This window comes from Megachile rotundata, chromosome 6 (genome assembly GCF_050947335.1).
Source record: "Megachile rotundata isolate GNS110a chromosome 6, iyMegRotu1, whole genome shotgun sequence".
In the NCBI taxonomy this organism is placed as follows: domain Eukaryota; kingdom Metazoa; phylum Arthropoda; class Insecta; order Hymenoptera; family Megachilidae; genus Megachile; species Megachile rotundata.
Genome location: NC_134988.1, coordinates 10,055,384 through 10,078,115, shown reverse-complemented (window position 1 = coordinate 10,078,115; position 22,732 = coordinate 10,055,384). Strand labels below are relative to the sequence as shown.

The following is a 22,732-nucleotide window of genomic DNA, read 5'->3' as shown; positions in this document are numbered from 1 at the left end:
CAACCCGAAACATCTTAAACCCCAAAACCTAAAAATCCCCCAAATAAAAAATCTACAAACCCATCAAATATACAACTATTTCCGTACACCCAAAGGAAGCCACCAAGTGTTCCAGATATACCCGCGTATCCGAGTATCAAAGAAATCGAAAGGTTTGTATTACGTGAGATTCGCTTTTTCTAATCAAACAACGTAAACTACTCGTCACATGTATCTGGTAGACGCCGACGTCGCAGAAGCGTCGGCAGCAGTCGACGCTGGGCGTCTCTTTCTCTCAGCTGCGCCGTTTCGATTATATTTAGCCAGAGTATTACGCGGTGCTTATTTAAAGAAACGGGAAGAACGATTCCCTCTTTCTTCCTCTCTTTTTTCCCGTCCCTCTTCCGCTTTCCCTTTCGACACGCTTTTCCTCCGCTGTTTCTCCCTCTGCTTTCTCTTTTCGTCGTGCAAGCTGCCGGTATCGGGAACGATTTCTTTGTCTTTCGGGACATTCCTCGGTGATGTGTCGCCACGCGGAGGAAATTTTAGTTACAGCCTCTTAGAATCGGGAATGGAATTTATACGTTTCTGTGCTTTGTGTAATGGCGAACGTGATGGACCTCTTTTGGGAATATGGCGATATAGCGAGAGCTTTAGTGCTGTACGAGATGGGCGAACGTTTTCTGTGCGAATGGAATACATTAAGATTTATTTTTTTTATTTTCAAACGAGTACATTTTGTAAGTTTTATATTTTTGAATTTTTATATCGAATTTCCGAATTAAATATTTAAGTGAAATTTTTAAATGAAGTCTTCAAATGTAATTTTCAAACATAATCTTCAAATTAAATTTTTAAATGAAATCTTCAAATTAAATTTTCAAATGAATTCTTCAAATTAAATTTTCAAATAAATTCTTCAAATTAAATTTTCAGATGAGATCTTCAAGTAAAATTTTTAAATGAAATCTTTAAATGAAATTTTCAAACAAAATCATCAAGTGAAATTTTTAAATGAAATCTTCAAATGTAATTTTCAGACAAAATCTTCAAATGAAATTTTCAAATAAAATCTTCAAATGAAATCTTCAAACCAAATTTTCAAAACAATTTTTCGAATCAAGTTTTTCATTCAAGACGACAAATCATATCTCTAAATCAAGTCATAAAATCTTAGCCATTTTATACTTTCAAGTATTCAAACTTTAAAATCAATTTTTCAAATTAAAAATTTCAAATTAAATTTTTATTGCAACTTTTCAGATCAAGTTCTGGATTCAAGTTAACAAATCATATTTTCAAATTAAATATTCAAATCTTAAAAATGTAGACCTCTTAAATGTGCAAACCTACAAATCAAATTTTTTAATAAAATCTTTAATTGAAGTCGTCTCATTAAACCTTCAAATCAAATTTTTAATTCAAGTCGTCTAATTAAATCTTCAGATCAAATCTTTAATTCAAGTCGCCTAATTAAACCTTCAAATCAAATCTTTAATTCACGTCGTCTGCTTAAATCTTTAAATCAAACCTTTCAATTAAAAAAATTCCAATTTTCAAAAAATTCAAACTTTCAAATCTTGAAATCATTAAAAGATGAAAAACTTGAAAACATACCTTAAAAATTCATAAACTAAAAAGCAACAAAATTTAACAATACTGAAATTTAAATAAAAATTCATATAACAATAAATCAATAAATCTACCACAAAATGAATATTTTATGATACAAGAAGACTTTCATAAATAAACAATTTGTGTAAAAAGAAATAAGCGTTAAAGTGTAAAAAAACAGCTCTAAAAGTACCATATTCGGTGATATAACAACGATCACATAATTCATAGAGAGCATAAAATTTGTAGCGAGAGTGGTGATGTATTGTCAGCGTCTGTAATTCCATGTTTGCATAAATATTCGCTAAATTTGCCCGAAGATACATAACGCCCTGAAGCTGCTACTAAATTTACGCTCTCAAACGGGAAGCTCCGAAGGGCGCTTGTAATCCTACGAAGGTATTACGGGTTGCATCTGAATGTTTCCCAAGATAGTTGTTATAAAAACGAAGATTAGTCACAGAATGATTTATTTCTCGTATAAATCAGAATATTTTATCCTACGATAAAAACCCCTTGGATTCTTGGAAAATAGTACGATTCTCGGATGGTTTACTGAATTTTTGATGATTCTTACTTGTCTGAATTTGTAATTATTACACTTATTAATAAATGTATTTTTAGATTGAAATTTATGGACTTTTTTATTTTCAAATTGTTCAATACTGTAATAATGAAATTTCCGAATGTTTATAGTTTTGAAATTGCAAGGTTTCAAAATTAAAAATGTCCAAAGTCACAAGGTTTAAAAATTTTAAAAGTCAAAACTTGCAAAGACTTAAAATTCCACATTTTCAAGCTCTTATAGTTTCAAAATTGCAGAGTTCCAAAATATAAAATGTCCAAGACTACAAGGTTTGAAAATTCTAAAACTCAAAATTTGCGAAGACTTAAAACCTCAAAATTCCAAACTCTTATACTTCCAAAATTGCAGAGTGCCAAAAGAGAAAATTTCCAAATTCTCAAAGTTTAAAAATTCTAAAATTCATTCTCAAAGTCCAAAAGTCCCAAATTTCCAAACTCTCGTAGATCCCAAATTGCAAACTCCCAAAATTGAAAATTTCCAAAGCTCCAATGTTCCAGAACCCTATAACTCCAAATTCCTTTTCTCCCAATATTCCAAATTTCCAAACTTTCGTAATTTGAAAATTGTGCAAGTCATCCCCAAAATTTGCAAGTCTCCAAATACGACTAGAAAATGAGTTGACCCAGCAAAATGAACGCTTTGGAACCTTAACGTTATCGGAAACAAATAAATGCCTCGCTTGCAAGTAGACGCGGTTCCTCCTTTTCACAGATGTTACCCCGTTGTTTGACACACACATTGTACACCGTCGCCGTTAAGTGAAAGCAAATATTTCTCTACCAAAGTGTAATGGCTGTCATTTAATTGTCATAAAGAGACGGACTTCGGTTCATTTAATTACTACCAAAGGCGAAGAGCAATCGATTCTATGTAAACTACTCGTCGTTCACAAACGTTACCGTTAAATATAGTTCATTAAGTGGAGTGTATTTAAAACGGTGATATCCTCGTTTAAAACTGATTGACGTACCACTCCAATAACATCGAAATTATTTCAACCAACCACTCGAACATCGTTCATTTTTTTCCACCGATCCGTCGTTATTTCAAAGCTGTCCGATATGCATACAGATGTCGACCCCAGAGTTGGCGCGTGAGGTCAAAGTAAAAGAAGCTCTGTACATTTCCAGTGACATACAAATAAGAATAATAATGACAACTGCTGAACGCAAGTAGCATCTCACTTGAGAGACGTTTCAAGACTGTCATTGTTGTTCGCCTAATTGGTGTGCGTGACCGCGAGAACCAATCTACCGCCGAAAATACGTGCGAGTGGCGTCCATTTTTCTATTCTGACCAATTGTGCCGTAGCTACTTGGGTTGTACCGCTTTGGAGATGTGGGAATTTGGGAATATAGCGATGGGGGCTGTAGCGATTTGGGTGTGTGAGAATTTTGGAATATGGGAATTTGGGAATGGAGGGATTTGGGGAGGTAGGGATTTGGCAAGTTTGGGATTTGGGGATGGAGGGATTTGGCAAGGTTGGGATTTGGGGATGTTGGGATTTGGCAAGGTTGGGATTTGGGGATGGATGGATTTGGCAAGGTTGGGATTTGGGGATGTAGGGATTTCGCAAGGTTGGGATTTGGGGACGTGGGGATTTTGGGACGTGGGGAATTGGGGACGTGGGGATTTGGGGGCGTGGGGAATTGGGGACGTGAGGAATTGGGGACGTGGGGAATTGGGGACGTGAGGAATTGGGGACGTGGGGAATTGGGGACGTGAGGAATTGGCGACGTGGGGAATTGGGGACGTGAGGAATTGGGGACGTGGGGAATTGGGGACGTGGGGAATTGGGGACGTGGGGAATTAGGGACGTGAGGAATTGGCGACGTGGGGAATTGGGGACGTGAGGAATTGGGAACGTGGGGAATTGGGGACGTGGGGAATTGGGGACGTGGGGAATTGGGGACGTGGGGAATTAGGGACGTGAGGAATTGGCGACGTGGGGAATTGGGGACGTGAGGAATTAGGGACGTGGGGAATTGGGGACGTGGGGAATTGGGGACGTAGGGAATTGGAGACGTGGGGAATTGGGGACGTGAGGAATTGGGGACGTGGGGAATTGGGGACGTGGGGAATTGGGGACGTGGGGATTTGGGGGCGTGGGGAATTGGCGACGTGAGAAATTGGGGACGTGGGAAATTGGGGACGTGAGGAATTGGGGACGTAGGGAATTGGGGACATGAGGAATTGGGGACGTGGGAATTTGGGGGCGTGGGGATTTTGGGACGTGGGGATTTTGGGACGTGAAGATTTGGGGACGTGGGGATTTGGAGACGTGGGGATTTGGGAAGGTAGGGATTCGGGGATGTAGGGATTTGGCAAGGTTGGAATACGGGGACGTTGGGATTTGGGAGCGTAGGAATTTGGGAATGTAGGCATTCGGAAGTGTAGAGTTTTGGAAGCGTAATAATTCTGAAACGTAGGATCTCGGTAATATTGCAGGTATTTAAGACTATAGAAATTTAAAGATATGTTAACTCACAAGTACAAAAACTTGTTAATATAAGAATTCAGAAATATATATGGATTCACAATTAGTAATAGTATAATGATTTCCTTATATGTTCTTATTAAACACCTGGGTTAACCTCTTCCCGCACCAACTCATGTCTTGCCATCGGTAGACATCTTTGCTTTCATTTCACGAATCCTATTCCCTTCTCAAGACATTACAAATCAATTTACGTATATTTTCACATTTCTATTCAAATTTTTCTGAACGCATTTTTCATCTTCGATAAAAGCAACCTTATGTTCCTTGCATCGCAACTCTACGATATTATATAAATAAAAATTGGTTGATTATAGCCTTGATACATTTTGCATATTTATCGTATATTTAGAGATATTATAGCCTTCGCTATAAGAATGGCTTTCAAGGTCTGTAAAATATTCATGGAAGTAGGGAACATTTTATTTGCGATCGATTCTTTACGTATAAATAGGCGAAGATTTATAAAGGTGCACGCAAGTATTCACTTTTTTATTATCGCTTTGACTGTCGCTTTATTTACCTCCGCTTTTAATATTTAGCTTTTTATCGACCACGGTTTCTCGTAAAACGAATCTGAAATGTGAAATTGAAGCAACGAAAGTGATCGTGAATTTTTAGCACAGAAAGCTTTAAGATGTTAGAGACGAAAACAATATCGAGAATTATTCAAATTCTTCATTATATATTCCGAGGGGTTCACTGATACTAGGTTGCAAATTTTATGTAAATATTTGGACAGCAGTCGAACGTCAATAAACTCAACAAACGAGACCTCCATCTTGTTTTATGACAAGGAGTGTACGTAATGTAGTAAATAACACATTTTCAGTAAACAATTTATAAAATATCTTAATTTTATTAGAATACATCATAAATTATTTTGTGATAATAATGTTAGCTATGTACTAAATTATTATTTACACAGAAAGTAACAATTGTTACCTGTAAATAATTTTAGCTGTGCAAGTTTATTACTATTAATTAATTATTAATAATTCATAAATGTATGTCTATATTTATATATGTATTCGTTTAAACATATGTATTTTAATATATTAATATTCAACTCACTATTAATAATTTATTTCATTTCAATTGAATTAAATATTTGAACCGAAATAAGACATACGAATGTATACAATAAATAAAACACGGAAAATATTAAAAACAGAATATGCTGTTTGTCGTAAATAATTAACTACGTACCACGTAATTCTTTTTACAAAAACAACGCAGAAAAACGATATCGATTTCTCAGTAATCTGATGGAATTATATTTCTATTAAAAAGCAAGGGAGGTAACGCGAGCCACCGCTATTTTGAGCTATATATGGCAGTGACAGCTATTAAAACTTCTTTGTGGCACTTGCTGTAATATTTACAGTGTTTCAAAATAATCGGCCATTTTTGTTTGAACTCTGTCGCGTAATTAATATCTGTTGTTTCTGCTGCAATGAAAAGTATGCATACATTTGTGTTTATCCATAATTTACAATGCTGTGTTTTACCATTTGTATATGAAGAAAACAGCCGGGTTATTTTATAATGATTGTAAATGCAGAATGTTGCTCGACATTTGAAATTCATATATTGTATTTCGGGGTGAAATAAAATATCTGGTAAAGAAACAGCGTGCTATTAATGATTGTTTATGATGATTTAACGGGTTGTTTCACATTTGCATTATTTTTTGAGATTGTAGTGGTAGCGTCGAGGAAATTATTATTATATTTTTAGGGTAAGTATTTTTAGGGTAAGGGGTGAATTTTTAAATTCTTAATTTTTACTTCTTAAGCTTTGAGTTTCCTAGGTTCTGAATTTCTTACTTCATAGTTCCCTAGTTTCTAATTTTCCAGTTTCCCAATTTTCCTAGTTCCTAATTTCCTAATTTCCTAATTTCCCAATTTCCCAATTTCCCATTTTTCCATTTTCCCAATTTCCCAATTTCCCAATTTCCCAATTTCCCAAATTCCCAAATTCCCAAATTTCCAAATTCCCAAATTCCCAAGTTCCCAAATTTCTAAATTCCTAATTTCCCAAATTCCCAAATTCCCAAATTCCCAAATTCCCAATTTCCCAATTTCCCAATTTCTCAAATTCCCAAATTCCCAAATTCCCAATTTCCCAAATTCCCAATCTCCCAATTTTCCAATTTCCCAATTTCCCAATTTCCCAATTTCCCGATTTCCTAATTTCCCAATTTCCCAAATTCCCAATTTCCCAAATTCCCAATTTCCCAATTTCTCAATTTTCCGATTTCCTAATTTCCCAATTTCCCAGTTTCCTAATTTCCCAGTCTCCTAATTTTCTACTTCCCTAGTTTCCTAATTCCCCAGTTTCTTCATTTCCCAAGTATCCAAACACCCAAATGTCCAATCACCCAAGTTTCTAAACTCTCAAACTTCCAAATACCCAAATTTCACAAATTTCCAAAATTCACGATACCATACTCGATATATTACAGATACATTGTCTCCAAAACAGTCTCCATAACAAAAATTCCGCACCAAACATCAAAAGTACCTAACTCAAACTAAAAGTCGCTGAAAGTAAAAAAGCGTCTAATTAAAGCTAATTAAAAGCACTATAAACATCACCTGCATGAAGAACAATAAAACAGACAAGACCGACAGAAACGGACATTCATCCAATAAGAGCGCGATGCGCTTTATTTCAGCAGGGGCTGTTTCGCGTCGCTAGGGGATGTTTGACGAACCGTGAAAGAAGCAATAATAGGATAATGTAGTCCGACAACTTACCGAAACTCTTCGTTTGTATCCTCTTATACATTTCCCCGCTGCTTTTCCGATGTACCATCCTGTGCGTCGCTGCCTGATACTTCTTCCGAAAGTTTCTCTCGCTTTCTGTCGACTCCTGAGAGCTTCTCCTCTCTTTAGCGACACTTTCCGGAACCTCGTCGTCGTCACCTCTGCTGTCAGGCCTTTTCCACACGTGGCTCTCCTCGAGGTCACCGATGTAAATCCATTCGCTGCTGGTGTAGGGTTCGACGTAACTGTCCTCGTCCTCACGACCTGGTATTGCATTAAAAAATAATGATAAGTAACTTTGAGGTTCAATGACTTTGAAGTTGATATATGCATTCGGTAGAATAATATTGTTTAATGAAAATGAAGAGTTATGTTCATAAACATCAATAACCTTTATATGTTGATGACCTCGTTATATGGTATATGTGTATTATATAATATTACACGTATGGTATATGCACATGTGTGAACTTGTTATATGCATTCATTAAAATAATGTCATTTAATCAAAATGAAGAGTTACGTTCATAAACATTAATCACCTTTTTATGTTGATAAGAATGTTATATGTTATATGTATATGTATTATATTACACATATGTTATATGTATATGTGTGAACTTGTTATATGCATTCATTAAAATAATGTCATTTAATCAAAATGAAGAGTTACGTTCATAAATATCAACAATATTTTTATGTTGATAACCTTGTTATATGTTATATGTATATTATATTATACATATGTTATGTGCATATGTGTGACCTTGTTATATGCATTCACTGAAATAATACTGTTCCTCCAAAATAGAGAACTATGTTGATAATCATGGTTCCATAACCTTGAAGCTAATATATGCATTCACTGAAATAAAATTGTTCTTCCAAAATGAAGAACTATGTTGATAATCATGGTTCAATAACCTTGAAGCTAATATATACATTCACTGAAATAAAATTGTTCTTCCAAAATGAAGAACTATGTTGATAATCATGGTTCAATAATCTTGAAGCTAATATATGCATTCACTGAAATAAAATTGTTCTTCCAAAATGAAGAACTATGTTGATAATCATGGTTGAATAACCTTGAAGCTAATATATGCATTCAATGAAATAATATTCTTCTTCCAAAATGAAGAACTATCTTGACAACTATGGATCAACAACCTTGAAGTCAATACATGCATTCACTGAAATAATATTGTTCCTCCAAGATGAAGAGCTATGTAGATAATCACGAATCAGTCTTTGATCTTGATATATGCATTCACTGAAATAGTATTGTTCTGTCAAAATGAAGAGCTATGAGGATAATCCAGTTGTGCTTGAATGACCCTAAACTTCATATATGTATTAACTAAAGTAATATTGTCCCATCAAAATGAAGAGCTCCAAGGATAACTCAATTGTGGGTCAATTATCTTAAACTTGATATACGGATTTTCTAAAACAACATCTCCATGTCAGAATGAAGTGAATAATCTAGTTGTGGGTCAAGGATCTTCAGTAAAATAATATTGTCTCAAAATGAACTGCTATGATTATTCGAAGAGACTAAATAATATTTGAGGAGACCTTCTTTGCTCATCTTCAGAACTGAAGTTTGTCATATTAAATAGGTTAATGAGTTTATTGATCAGAGTTTATAAACCAAATTGAACGAACCAAACCTTGAATTTTTTGAAGCACTTCAATATTTTTAAGTATAATATTTTTGAAATCTTATCCAAAGTTATTCGAGGATTTCTGCAGCTTCATTTTATATTCTTATACCGAGATCATATAAATTTAAGTTTGATCCAAGACTCCTTTCCATTTTCACGTTTTTCAATTTTAAAATGTATTTCTGGATGTTATTTTTGTAATATAGACGTTATTGCTGAATTTCGTGGGAAAATATTGAAGGTACACTCTATTCCTGAGAAGTGAAAATTGAGGTCATTTGTATTCCTGTTTATAGGTTATGAGACAGTTATTATAAAAGCTTCGAGTTTAGGTTTGAATTAATACCATTATTTGATAGTAAATCATACGATAATGTACTAGTTTTATGTACTGTATATTATTTTTAGTATGATGGATTCTGGGGAAAATGGCGACCTGGGAGATAAAGTAACTATCATTCTTTTCAATATATTCGATACAGTGAACACTCATGAAATGAAGGTAATATATTTGCAAATTTCAAAATTTTCAAGTCATCAAATTTGGGATTTTTCAAATTTAGAAGTTGTGAAATTTAGGAATTTTAGAGCTTAGAAATTTGGTAATATGACAATTTGAAATTTGGGAATTCGGAAATTTAGAAATTCTAAAATTTAGAAATTTGGTAATATGAGAATTTACAATTTGGGGATTCGAAAATTTAGAAATTCTGAAACTTAGAAATTGGGTAATATGACAATTTGATATTTAGGAATTCGGAAATTTAGAAATTCTGAAACTTAGAAATTGGGTAATATGACAATTCAAAATTTGGGAATTCGGAAATTTAGAAATTCCAAAACTTAGAAATTTGGTCATATGACAATTTGAAATTTAGGAATTTGGAAATTTAGAAATTCTGAAACTTAGAAGTTTGGTCATATGACAATTTGAAATTTAGGAATTTGGAAATTTAGAAATTCTGAAACTTAAAAATTTGGTCATATGACAATTTAAAATTTGGAAATTCGGAAATTTAGAAATTCTGAAACTTAGAAGTTTGGTCATATGACAATTTGAAATTTAGGAATTTGGAAATTTAGAAATTCTGAAACTTAAAAATTTGGTCATATGACAATTTAAAATTTGGAAATTCGGAAATTTAGAAATTAAGAAATTTCCGAATTTGCAAACGTGAAAATTCGAAATCGTAACCTTTCAAATTACTAAATCTAATAATTCTAAAATTGAATAACAATTAAAGTCACAAATCCCCATTATTCCCAACAGAATTAAAATTCAATACTTCCATAATATCCTCAAAGAAACTTTTAATTGAGCACAACGAAATAAACAAACGACAAGTCTAATAAAAATTGTAAATACGTCGTTTGTTTTATTATCCCTTTCACTGATTTTCATTGGACTTCAACGAGCAGGGAAACGGCTAATCACCTTGAAGGGAAGTAAATGGATCCAGTGAGAAGTGGAAAACTTTTTTAATGAACGTTACTGGATCCACTCAATTTTTTTAAATCCTGTTTCATTACGTAACTTTTTACAACGCTGCGATATTTGCTTACTTTTATTATAACGGTTCTACGATGCTTCGTACACATTTTTGCATATAATGGATTTTTGTGTCAGGCACAAACACGGTTTATACAGAAAAATTTTTCGAATAAGCTCTCTACGGTGTACCGAATAAAACTTTATGATATCGTGTTTCCCATATGAACGAGACAAAAGAAATCATTTTACGAATATTCACGTTTCAATTAAACGTTCTTTATTTAAATATTTTATATCCGTATGTGATTTGACTTACTTTATTTAGGTGATTTACTTTATTGTATCACTATGATATTTTTTATTTATATATTTTCAATTTTCATTAATTAACTTGTCAATAAAATATGCACAAGGCAGTGTACACGAAAAATGCATTACGTCTCTGGAAAAAAAATGTGGACGCATAGTTGACTTTGAGCTATTCATCTTTTTCGTTCAACTTTTTCTGCCTTCAGGAAAATGTCCCTGTCACATGAATCACCCTGTACATATATTTCACACGTAGTGGCATATTTTACTTAATAGTCATGTGTGTTTAATTCTAAAATTCCTCCTTCCAAACATTGAGTTTTAGAGACCTCAAAATTGTACAGCAAAAATTGTTCACCTCTTAAAATAATTCCACTTTTAATTTTAATTTTTAATTTTCCATTTTCATTTATTTTATAAATTTTGTTATAACCTTCCACTATAACACTACAAATTACTTGCTTATGATATAAATTACTATCGTTATAATAATATTATTGTAATAATATGAATAACTTCACAAAAATGAAAACAGGTGTTGTTTTAAATTTTTGTTTGTCCAAAAAGAATTTTAATTTGTATTTATTTAAAAGAACCTGAGAAGTTCTACATATGGCCTTAATGTACTAACAGTATAATAATTTTCTATTTTCATTTCGTATTTGTTGTAACTAAAAATTACTTGCTTATAATAGAAATAACTATTGCCATGATAATATGAAAAGCTTCATAAAAATGAAAACACAAGTTCTTTTAAACTCTTATTTGTGCAAAAAGAATTTTAATTTGTACTTATTTAAAAGAACCAGAGAAGTTCTATAAACGGTCCTGATGTACTGACGAGAAGAAAGACAAGAAAAAAAATAAAACAGCTAAGAAAAAATTATACTAACCCGTGAGAATTTCCAAACTGACATCCGTGCTTCTCGCATGAAGTCTCTTTCTCCCCGCAGCAGTGTCATCGATGGATCCCCTGCTTCCTCTTCTAGAAGCGATCCTCTCTTCCGATTTCGCCCTAACGTCCGACCTCCCTGCGCTACTTCGCCGATGTCTTCTGTCGCCACGATCCTCGGATCGGTACCTCTTGTCGAACTTCTTGTACAGCCTATGACCCGACACGTGCTTCGAAGAGGATCGATGTCCTTCAGGGGAGTCCGCGAAACCTGCTGGCGGTCGAACGATCTCTTCCGAGACCTCGAGGTGGAGCAATACGATGGCACGCACGATAGAGAAAAGAGGTAGATAGACCGATAGATAGAGAGATAGATCGATCTCAACTTCGAGAGTTTTGTTTCGTATACTATCACGTTTGTGAGACTGATGTTAAACTCTTAAGAATTTTTATTTAAAAATGTTGTTATAAATCAGTCTCGGAGATTTTGTAAGTATGTAGTCTTTGTACGATATGATTATAGAAATAATAAGAAGAAAGGAAGAAATTCAAGATTCAAGCAACTAACTACACTATGCACTACAGTAATGACAGTCACCAGGACAACCGTTAGAAGCAATGAGAGATATTGCCTGAAGCAAACACAGATGGCGCGATATTTAAATTATCTCCACATCTCTATATTTTATATTCATGAATATTAATAATAATCAATCTTCTACAGGTACCATGTTTCTTAGAAAATTATAGAAAAATGAATAGAATTTAGAAATCACAGAAAATTGTATTATTAATATTCTAAATTTTATTTAAATTTTGTAGCTCTTCTGATGTAGTACTTGAAACGACTTCAGCGACATCTACGTCTTGTAATTTATTTCGAAATAAATATTACAAGACCTATTCTCCTATGTCTCTAATTTTATTCTCCAGTGAAATGTACTTGTATAACTAAAAAACTAATTCCAATAATTTCTTCCAATTATTTTAAGAATATATAAAAATAAATTTCCCAAAGTCCCCTCCTTGTCTCTAAATTTCAAGAACTCATCCCACAAGCATAGTTTTTACCAATAAAATAATTTAACCATCCACAATTCCATAATTCCATAAACAATTCCCTACGTATCTAAAAATTTTAATCAACCTCCTGTTTGCACAAGCAGACCACGCTGCCCCGAGGGGTTGCCCCGATGCCCGTCCGATATCTACAGCCTTTGTGCGCCGCGTTCTTTGTTTAATCACCGTTGCAACTATGTCAATAAGTTCCATTTCGCAGTACCTTCCTTCCTTTCAAAGGAGGAACTTAGCAAACGATAAATAATTTACCTCTCTGCCGCAGTGATAACAATGCGGAGCGTCGAGCGCGCTGATAGCAAGATATTGGTCCGCGCCCTCGCTGTAAAAGACACTGTCGCTGCCCGGGCTGACGGACCTCAAGGATTCCGCTGAAAGAGCTTTTAATCTCGCTTCTGGGCTCTGAGACTCGACAATCACCGCCCGTTGTCCGTTGTGTCCTGGACTGCGTTGATAACGGCCCGGACTCAACCTCGAACACATTATGTCGTCTGCAGCGCGCGATCTTCTTCGTGGCAGGCTACCTGTTATGGCCGCGTTCTTATCCTAAATAGAAACGGGACCTTGTGTCTCTATCCCAATACTATTGCCTTCCTAATAAGCAGCGCGATTCTATTCGAAGCGGAATCGCACTCTGGGGTGCACTCTAGGCATCTCGTCGCTAATGCCACGGGCAGAGGGTGGGACCGCCATTTGCTTTTAGCTCGGGAATCTAGGGAAAACTTAACGATCCTATTCTTCCACGAGAAGCGTAAATAAACGATGATACGGCTTAGTGCCTTTCTTTACAAGCTGTACATGAAAGCATACGGGCTTCGCCACATAAGTTCCGAGTCTGAAGTTGCAGTAAAGTGGCGACTGCTTTGGACATGTACTTTGCCCGCGAAATTTAAACGGAGGCGAAGTGACGGTTATGTTAGAAGGGAGTGCTTAGAGTGAGGGGAGTTATACGATCGGGGTGAGAAGATAGGGAAATTAGGTTTGGGGTTTGGGGATTTGGAAAATGAGGAAGTGGGAATTATTAATTTCGTGGATTTGGGAGTTGGGGAGTATTTGAAATTGGGATTCTGAGAAGTAGGAGTTGGGAGATATTAATGTTTTGGGATGAGGGAATTAGGAAATTGGGAAAGATTTAAATGGGAGAATTAAAGAAGTAGGAAAATGGGAATTTGGGGATGGAAGGATTGGGGAGTGGCGATATTGAGGGTTTAGGGATTTGGAAAATAATGGATTTGGTAAATGAGGAATTCAGAAATGTGGGAATTGGGGGATATGTGACTTGAGGAACGAGAAAATTAGGAAATGAGGTATAGGACAATGTGGGAATTGGGGAATGTGGGAACTGGACAATGTGGGAATCGGACAATGTGGGAATCGGACAATGTGGGAATCGGACAATGTGGGAAGCGGACAATGTGGGAAGCGGACAATGTGGTAATTGGACTATGTGGGAACTGGACAATGTGGGAATTGAACAATGTGGGAACTGGACAATGTAGGAAATGGAAAATGTTGGAATTAGGGAATATAAAATCCCCATGTTGAAATTGGAGAATTTAAAACACCTGAATGTAGTTGCTTACGCTTGAGGCGCTCTTGCCAACCCACTCGCTACAACTTCACAGTCTGAACTTACGTCGACATATTTTTAAACATCTCCCTCTTTCAGATAAATTAAATACATCAAATCAACGTTAATGCACCAAACCTACACCGATAGATTCTTATTTATAAACCAACTAATCCTCAAATATAAAAAACATCAAACAAAAAATTTCTGCAATTTTCTTTTGTTACAAACACACCTCGGCACTTCCTTCACACACTCACCTCATTGCTTCTTCTCCTAGCAGAAACATAACCAGTAGTCTTCCTCCGTGGACTGTCTCTGGTCCTCCTATGTCGTCCATCGGCACCTTCACGATGCATATGATGATGATGATGATGATGCAAGTGGTAATGATGACTACAACTAGAATCATCCGACGTTGGAATGTGACCGGTGTCTTCGGCCTGATCCACACGCCAATCCTCTTTCTGAGGACTCCTGGTGATTTGCTGCTGTTGCTGCTGCACTTGCACTGTTTGTTGAACGGTTTCCCTTTTCCTGTTGTTCTTGTGAGGACTTCTGGCGCTCGTGGATTTTCCTCTAGGTCTATGCCGATGACTTGCTGTTGGACTGACCTCGGCACTGTCACCGTATGGTTCTGGACTGCGATCGATGTCCTGTGTGCTTCCTAGGAAGTCCAGGGTGAAGGTCTTCCGACGTCTGCGACGCTCCTCCTCGCTCCAGGTGCGAGGGTCTGGAGGAGACTCGGCGTAGCCTCCTGAAGAGGAACGGTGACCTTCCTGGAAGTATAGGAAGAAAATAAATGTGGGATAGAAAGATGGTTTTAGGAATATTGGACAGGTTTGGGCATTTGGGATTTGGGAGATTTGGGATTTGGGAGATTTGGGATTTGGGAGATTTGGGATTCGGGAGATTTGGGATTCGGGAGATTTGGGATTTGGCAGATTTGGGATTCGGGAGATTTGGGATTTGGGAGATTTGGGATTTGGGAGATTTGGGATTTGGGAGATTTGGGATATGGGAGATTTGGGATATGGGAGATTTGGGATTTGGGAGATTTGGGATTTGGGAGATTTGGGATTTGGGAGATTTGGGATTTGGGAGATTTGGGATTTGGGAGATTTGGGATTTGGGAGATTTGGGATTTGGGAGATTTGGGATTTGGGAGATTTGGGATTTGGGAGATTTGGGATTTGGGAGATTTGGGATTTGGGGGATTTGGGATTTGGGGGATTTGGGAGATTTGGGATTTGGAAGATTTGGGATTCGGGAGATTTGGGATTCGGGAGATTTGGGATTCGGGAGATTTGGGATTTGGGAATCTTGGAATTTGGGAATCTTGGGATTTGGGAATTTTGGGATTTGGGAATCTTGGGATTTGGGAATTTTGGGATTTGAGAATCTTGGGATTTGGGAATCTTGGAATTTAGGAATCTTGGAATTTGGGAATCTTGGGATTTGGGAATGTTGGGATTTGGGAATCTTGGGATTTGGGAATGTTGGGATTTGGGAATCTTGGGATTTGGGAATCTTGGGATTTGAGAATCTTGGGATTTGGGAATCTTGGAATTTTGTTTCTATCTTCCCATCTCTCAATCTTGATTTCCCCAAATCCCCTAATCCCAACATCCACAAATTCCTAAATCCCCAAATCTCTATAACCAACCTCAAAATTTTCTAACCCACAAAAATCCCCAAAAATCAACCCACACTAATCAGACTTTACTCTCAACTTGTGCTTACAACCAATAAACTCCTGATTCCAAGTATCCTAGTAATAATCTCCTTCCTATTTCCTTACATTCCGCATCACGCCACAACAAAGTGTAGAGATGTTGTTCAAGAACGAGACTTTCGAAGTCGCATAAGCGCCTTAAGGAAGGTCGACAATCGTTCGAATATCACGAACAGAGTAGCCGTCTTTCGAGAACACAAAAGTCCCCAACCATTATCCGCAAGTTTTTGTCAACGGATCGCGCTTCGAAACGATGAATTCCGCCATTGTAAATATTCGTCTTGTTAAGCGCGAGTACCAAGAAGCGCCATCTTCTCCGTAACAATGCGGTACACTTTCCGGTGGTCGGAATTTTGACCAGATACGGCGTTAAAATTGATGCTGAAGTTAAAACAAGTCTGAAAAGGACATAATTTGGAAATATCGATTATCAAGGCGAGAGTGACGGATTACGATTTCCAGGAAATGCATTTTCACTGGCTTTCAAACTGTATGAATGTTGCAGAAGATTATACGTCTCTGTATAGTTATTCGCTCTTTGATATTATCTGTATCAATAAACGATTAATAAAATTGGATGCACGACAGAAATCAATCATTTCCACGTGATGAATGTTCGAGCTAAATTAATTTTTGAAAGAGGACGAAATGTTTCAATTCTTGAAATTTTGCAGTTTTAAGATTAATTAGGTTTGGAATATTGATCTTTTGCGCCATTTTGACAAATCTGACTTTGTGAACAATTTTACTTGTTCACGCTTTTGTATTGGAATTAATACGCTTTTGCAGTTGTCCAATTATTTGCATAGATTGATACAAAATTGACATAACATTTCAACTTTCTATGTTTGTTTTAATATTGCTGACTAGTTCTGACGCACCTGACAAATCATAGTGCACGAGGTTGAATCAAATGTTTCTATGTCACTGATCATAGGAACTGAGGCCTCGTAACAATTTCAGATTCGAGCTCAGAAATTGAAATTTGCTCTCAGAAAAGAATACACCTTTAAATCAAATGTTTCTATATCATTGATCATAGCGAGCGAATGAGGTCTCGTAACAATTTCAAATTGGGGCTCAGAAATTCAAATTTGCTCTCAGAAGAAAAGAATCATACACCTTTAACCCCTGCACTATTTTGACGAGTCTCGTGACGCACTCGTACTTCGTGATCAATTTTACTCGAATTAATACGCTTCGATTTGGAGTTGAATTATTTGCATAGTCGATCGATACCAAATTGACATAACATTTCAACTATCTTCGTCTATTTTAATATTGCTGTGATTCTGACCTGACAAATCATAGTGCCGGGTTAATAGTTAAAATCCGGTTTAATTTCATTTCGAGGTTAGTTTGTTATTTTAGAATTGTCATTTTAGAATTACAAGGTATAAATCATGCAAGGAGTTCAGGATAGATGTTAAGGGCTTAAGAAAAGGGATTCTATAATCAAGTGAACAAAAGTAAGGAACGAATAAAGAGAATTTCACGTAACGGATATTTTTCTCGCAATTCGCGAGAGGATCACGCGAAAGTTTTCTGAATAGAATGCAAATTTTTCAGGGAAAGAAAACTCGATCGGTGAATTGGTAGGAATTAGTATAATTATCTCCTTACGTCACGATCCAGCTCCGTTTCTGAGGTGTGTCCGCTCGGAGGTGCAGTCTGCTGCTCGAGTTCCTGACCTGGATCTATCATTGCATCTTTCAGATCGTAGCTGCCCGAACTGCTGCTGCTGCTAGATCTGGCCGGTGACGGGGGTGCTTCCATTCCAAATGGAATTTCCGTTTCCTCCAGTATCGGTGGTGGACTGCATGGCTCCTCAACGATAGCCTGACGGGATACGTAACCTTCATTTCATCTTGAATACCTTAATGCTTCACGGATCACGTAAACGTCTTTAAGTTCTTTAAGACGATACATTTACTTATTGTTGATACTTATTGTTTGAACTTTTATTAAGTTGTTAGTTTTTCATAAAATTGATTTTTGTAGTAAACTGTAATTACCTGTAACTAACTGTAGTAACCTAACCGCAGTGAATTTTATAGTGAACTCTAATAAGTATATTACAGAAATATTTCCAAGATACCGATGTCACTAAACATTTACAGTACCAATAATATGCAATGTATATCATTATGCATTTAATGAAATTTTTCAATTTAATTTTAATTTTTCAAGCATATATTAGAAACCAAGATCAAAATGCGATTACATAAGTAAACAACGTGACTCAGAACGTTGACCTTGACAGTATAATTCAAGGTTACCAGAATCAATAGAGCGTGTGCTCTTCTATAAATACCAGGTTACAAAAATATTATTACGAACATCTCTGGAATTCATATGACAACACACTTTTTCTTGAATATTGCAATCTGACAAATTTGTTTTAAGAATATTTCTAAAAAATTTATGAGGTGATTTTTATTTAAGCAACAGTTTTTAACATTCGTGCAAAATTGAATACTAAATTATTGCAGTATTTGTTGAAGATTGAGTTGTGCATTTATTTTCACTTGTGAGTATAAAATATGTAAATATGTGTCTTTAGTGTTTACTTCCAAATGTAATACATGTATGTGTCATTTATTTTTAAAAATAGGTATGTAAATATTTTTTTCATGTGTAATATGTGTAGATATTTTTAAGTATGACTATGTTCAAACCTTCCAAACAGTTAAATATTTCTTTCAAATAATAATCAAAGCAGAATTGAAATAAGGAAAATTGAGTAACGTCATAGTGGACCTGTAATTTTCAGTGGATCAGTAATTTACCAGTCACAATTTACTCCTTATTTACAATTCCTTCAGATACTCATATTTTTGTGTATATGAGACGAAACATGGTAAATAGAGCGGCATCAAGTCAACATTATGCTTCTGAATCGAGCAGAATTTCACCAGCCGTCCCGATTCCTACGAGTTTCTTATTTGTACAGATATATCTGCTATTCAAAGGATCGTCTATATTTGTAGAAGTGTACGATACAAACATCGCAGATTGTATACTCTGTATGAATATCAATACTGTACAATATGTCTTTCTTACTCTGTACCCATGCCACCATGTTATTTCGTAGCCATCTTAAGTCTGGGATTAGTACACGTATTTTATTAAAAAACTCATTCACATTTTCAGGAACGACTCTCATTTTTAGTGAATTTAGTTCAATTATTTTTACCTGAAACAAACTTATAAAAGTACAAGATAAACTGCAGAACTAATTGTTTTAATAATTCAAGTTGTTCAAATTGCTTCATATTTCATTTAAACTGTTTTATGAGTAATTTAATTAGTTTTCAATTTGTGGTTAATATTGTCAAACTTTTAACTGAAACAAACTTATAAAATTACAAAACGAACTACAGAACTAATTGTTTTAATAATTCAAGTTGTTCAAATTGCTTCATATTTCATTCAAATTGTTTTATGAATAATTTAATTAGTTTTCAATTTGTAGTTAATTTTGTCAAATTATAAATGTAACTATGTTTGTATAATTGTAAAGTTGCAGACATAAATAAATTTGTAAAGTTGTACAGTTATAAACAAAACCAAAGTGTAATTCTAATATTGTAACCATAATCACATTTATATAATTTTGAGGTTATAAACGTAACCATATTTGTATACCTGTAGAGTTACAAACATAAATAAATTTGTAAAATTATGCAGTTATAAACAAAACCAAAGTGTAATTGCAATGTTGTAACTATAATTACATTTATATAATTTTGAGGTTATAAACGTAACCATATTTGTATAATTGTAAAGTTGCAGATATAAATAAATTTGTAAAGTTGTACAGTTATAAACAAAACCAAAGTGTAATTCTAATATTGTAACCATAATCACATTTATATAATTTTGAGGTTATAAACGTAACCATATTTGTATACCTGTAGAGTTACAAACATAAATAAATTTGTAAAATTGTACAGTTATAAACATAACAATATTTCTGTAATGATAATCTTGTGACCATAACTATATTTGTATAATTTTGAGGTTATGAACATGTATCTGTATAAATTCAAGTTATAAACCTAACTATATTCGTACAACTCTAAAGTCATAAACTATACACTTCCTTAAAGTTACATATTTAAATTCATAATAAAACTTGTTTTAATTTATCATTTAAACCTTGTCCACACATATACTTCTAATAAAACCAATTTCTACTAATAAGAATTTTCATCGAATCACATAATCAAAAGTTCATCACGTGTATTCACATCGATGACACTATTTTACCTAACCTTTGTTTCAAAATATCATATCGTCTGTATTTGTATAAAATATCATCGATGAAAACTACACGGTTCACCTACACCTGAGGTCGAAACGCAACCCCGGACCATTGTACTTCCACCATCGCGTTTTACTATCGATTTCCAATTTTAGATCTGGGATTCTTTATTTGCTTTACGCTATACCATTCGCTGGCCGCTCGATCCAGAAAGATTGAATTTGCTTTCATCAGCAAACGCTACGTTGTCCTAGCGTGTTTGATTTTTTGCAAACAAATTCTTTGGCAAAAGTCAATCTTTTCATCCCATTTGTTCCGTTTATGTTCGGGTTTTTTACGGGCTAACCTACCACTTATTTACGGGGTTTTTGTGATCGATGTGGTCACCATTTTTATTATTTTGTTTTTAATTTTATTCAAGTATTATTGTATTTTTATTGAGTGATGTTGGTAGTGTGTGAAAAGTAGTTTTTAGTGTTTTTGTTTTATTAGTTCAATTGTTAAAGGTTGTATTTTTGGAAGTTTGATCAAATGGTTTTTGAAGATTTGGAGATTTGGGGATCTGAAGATTTGGAAATTTAGTAATTTGGGAAGTGAGAGATTTGGGAAATTGAGAATTTGGAGAATTGAGAATTTGAAGAATTGAGAAATTGGAGAATTAGGGAATTGAACAATTGAGAATTTGGTGAACTGAGAAGTTCGGGAATTGGGGAATTAACAACTTGAGGATTTGGAGAATTGAGAAATTGGGGAATTACGGAATTAAAAAATTGAGAAATTGGGGAATTAGGGAATTGAAAAATTGAGAATTTGGAGAATTGAGAAATTAGGAAATTAGAGAACTGAAATATTGAGAATTTGGAGAATTGAGAAATTGGGGAATTGGCGAATTGAAAAATTGGAAATTTGAAGAACTGAGAAATTGGGGAATTAAGGAATTGAAAAATTGAGAATTTGGAGAATTGAGAAATTGGAGAATTAGGAAATTGAAAAATTAAGAATTTGGAAAATTAAGGAATTGAAAAATTGAGAATTTGGAAAATTAAGGAATTGGGGAATTATGGAATTGAAAAATTGAGAACTTGGAGAATTGAGAAATTGGGGAATTAGGGAATTGAAGATTTGAGAATTTGAATATTTGGAAATTCGAGAATTTAAATTTAGCGAACGAGAAATTTGTAGATTTGGGAATTTAGAGATTCGACAATTAAAAAATTTTAAACTTCAAAAATTCACAAATCCAATCATTTACATGCGTAAAGTTTTAATAACTAGAAAACCTAACCCCATAAACTATAAAATTCACAATTCCAAATTTCAAAATTCCTAATACGAAAGCTATCAATATTCTCCATCCATCAGGTGATACAACATAATCCGCTTTCTATAATGACAGTCCCACTACGTTCCGTACCTACTTATACCAATACACATTCCAGTAGCTATTACTAATGTACATATCCGTGTATGTATACTCAACTGTACACGAACGTGTTAAAATGACATATAGTATGCATTCAGAGGTGACATATCTACTTCATTTTGATTGCAATGTATCACACATTCCGATAGATTACCGGAACTATCTAATGTTCATCCCTCATCAACCTACATAACCTCAAAAACCTGCGCAACCTTAAAAACAAATTACATGTACGCAATATTTTATTAATCCATTCACTGCTGGTGAAAAGTGCATTCTGTCTTGCAAATTTAATTTTAGGAAAATTAATTAAGGAAAATATAGATTTTTGCAAAATGTAAGACTAAGTTGTAGGTGTAATACTAAAATTGATTGACGGTAATAAAAAATAATCAGTATAAGATGTCTTGTAGTGTCGTTAGAAAGAGAAAATTGTTCTTTTCCTTTTTGTATCTTTTTTTGTAATGATAAATGTGGTAGAGGCAAAGTAAGAAACGTGAAAATCTACTGACGTGTTACTAGCATGGCTTACTGGCATAGTAAGTGTCAGTTCCCATTTCCCAGTTTAATAAATTCGAAATTCCCCAAATCTCTCACTTCCCAAATTCTCAAACTCTCTAATTCTCAAATTCCCCAAATTCTCAAATTTACCAATTCTCAAACTCTCCAAATTATCAAGTTTACCAATTCTCAAATGTCCGAATAGTCAAATTTCCCAATTCTCAAATTCCCTAATTCTGAAATTCCCCAATTCTCAAATTCCCCAAATTCTCAAATTCCCTAATTCTGAAATTCCCCAAATTCTCAAATTCCCCAAATTCTGAAATTCCCTAAATTCTCAAATTCCCTAATT

General features: G+C 34.7%; 1 protein-coding gene and 1 long non-coding RNA gene across 4 annotated transcripts in view; one reads left to right on the top strand and one right to left on the bottom strand.

Moving 5' to 3' along the window:
- The window catches only part of LOC100880490 (uncharacterized), a 119,643-nt gene that overhangs the window by 37,457 nt on the left and 59,454 nt on the right, over positions 1-22,732 (bottom strand). For all 3 annotated transcript variants that reach the window (XM_076532987.1, XM_012284983.2, XM_076532988.1), the window contains exons 9-13: positions 17,813-18,028; positions 14,715-15,233; positions 13,137-13,430; positions 11,809-12,109; positions 7,439-7,711 (exon numbers count right to left, since the gene is read on the bottom strand). In XM_076532987.1, the coding sequence (XP_076389102.1) occupies positions 7,439-7,711; positions 11,809-12,109; positions 13,137-13,430; positions 14,715-15,233; positions 17,813-18,028 (1,603 nt within the window). The remainder of the gene's footprint in view (positions 1-7,438; positions 7,712-11,808; positions 12,110-13,136; positions 13,431-14,714; positions 15,234-17,812; positions 18,029-22,732) is intronic.
- On the top strand, positions 392-12,697 carry LOC105662458 (uncharacterized). The gene is made up of 4 exons (XR_001095985.2): positions 392-719; positions 12,020-12,153; positions 12,331-12,531; positions 12,630-12,697. It is a non-coding gene; the product is annotated as an uncharacterized LOC105662458 (long non-coding RNA).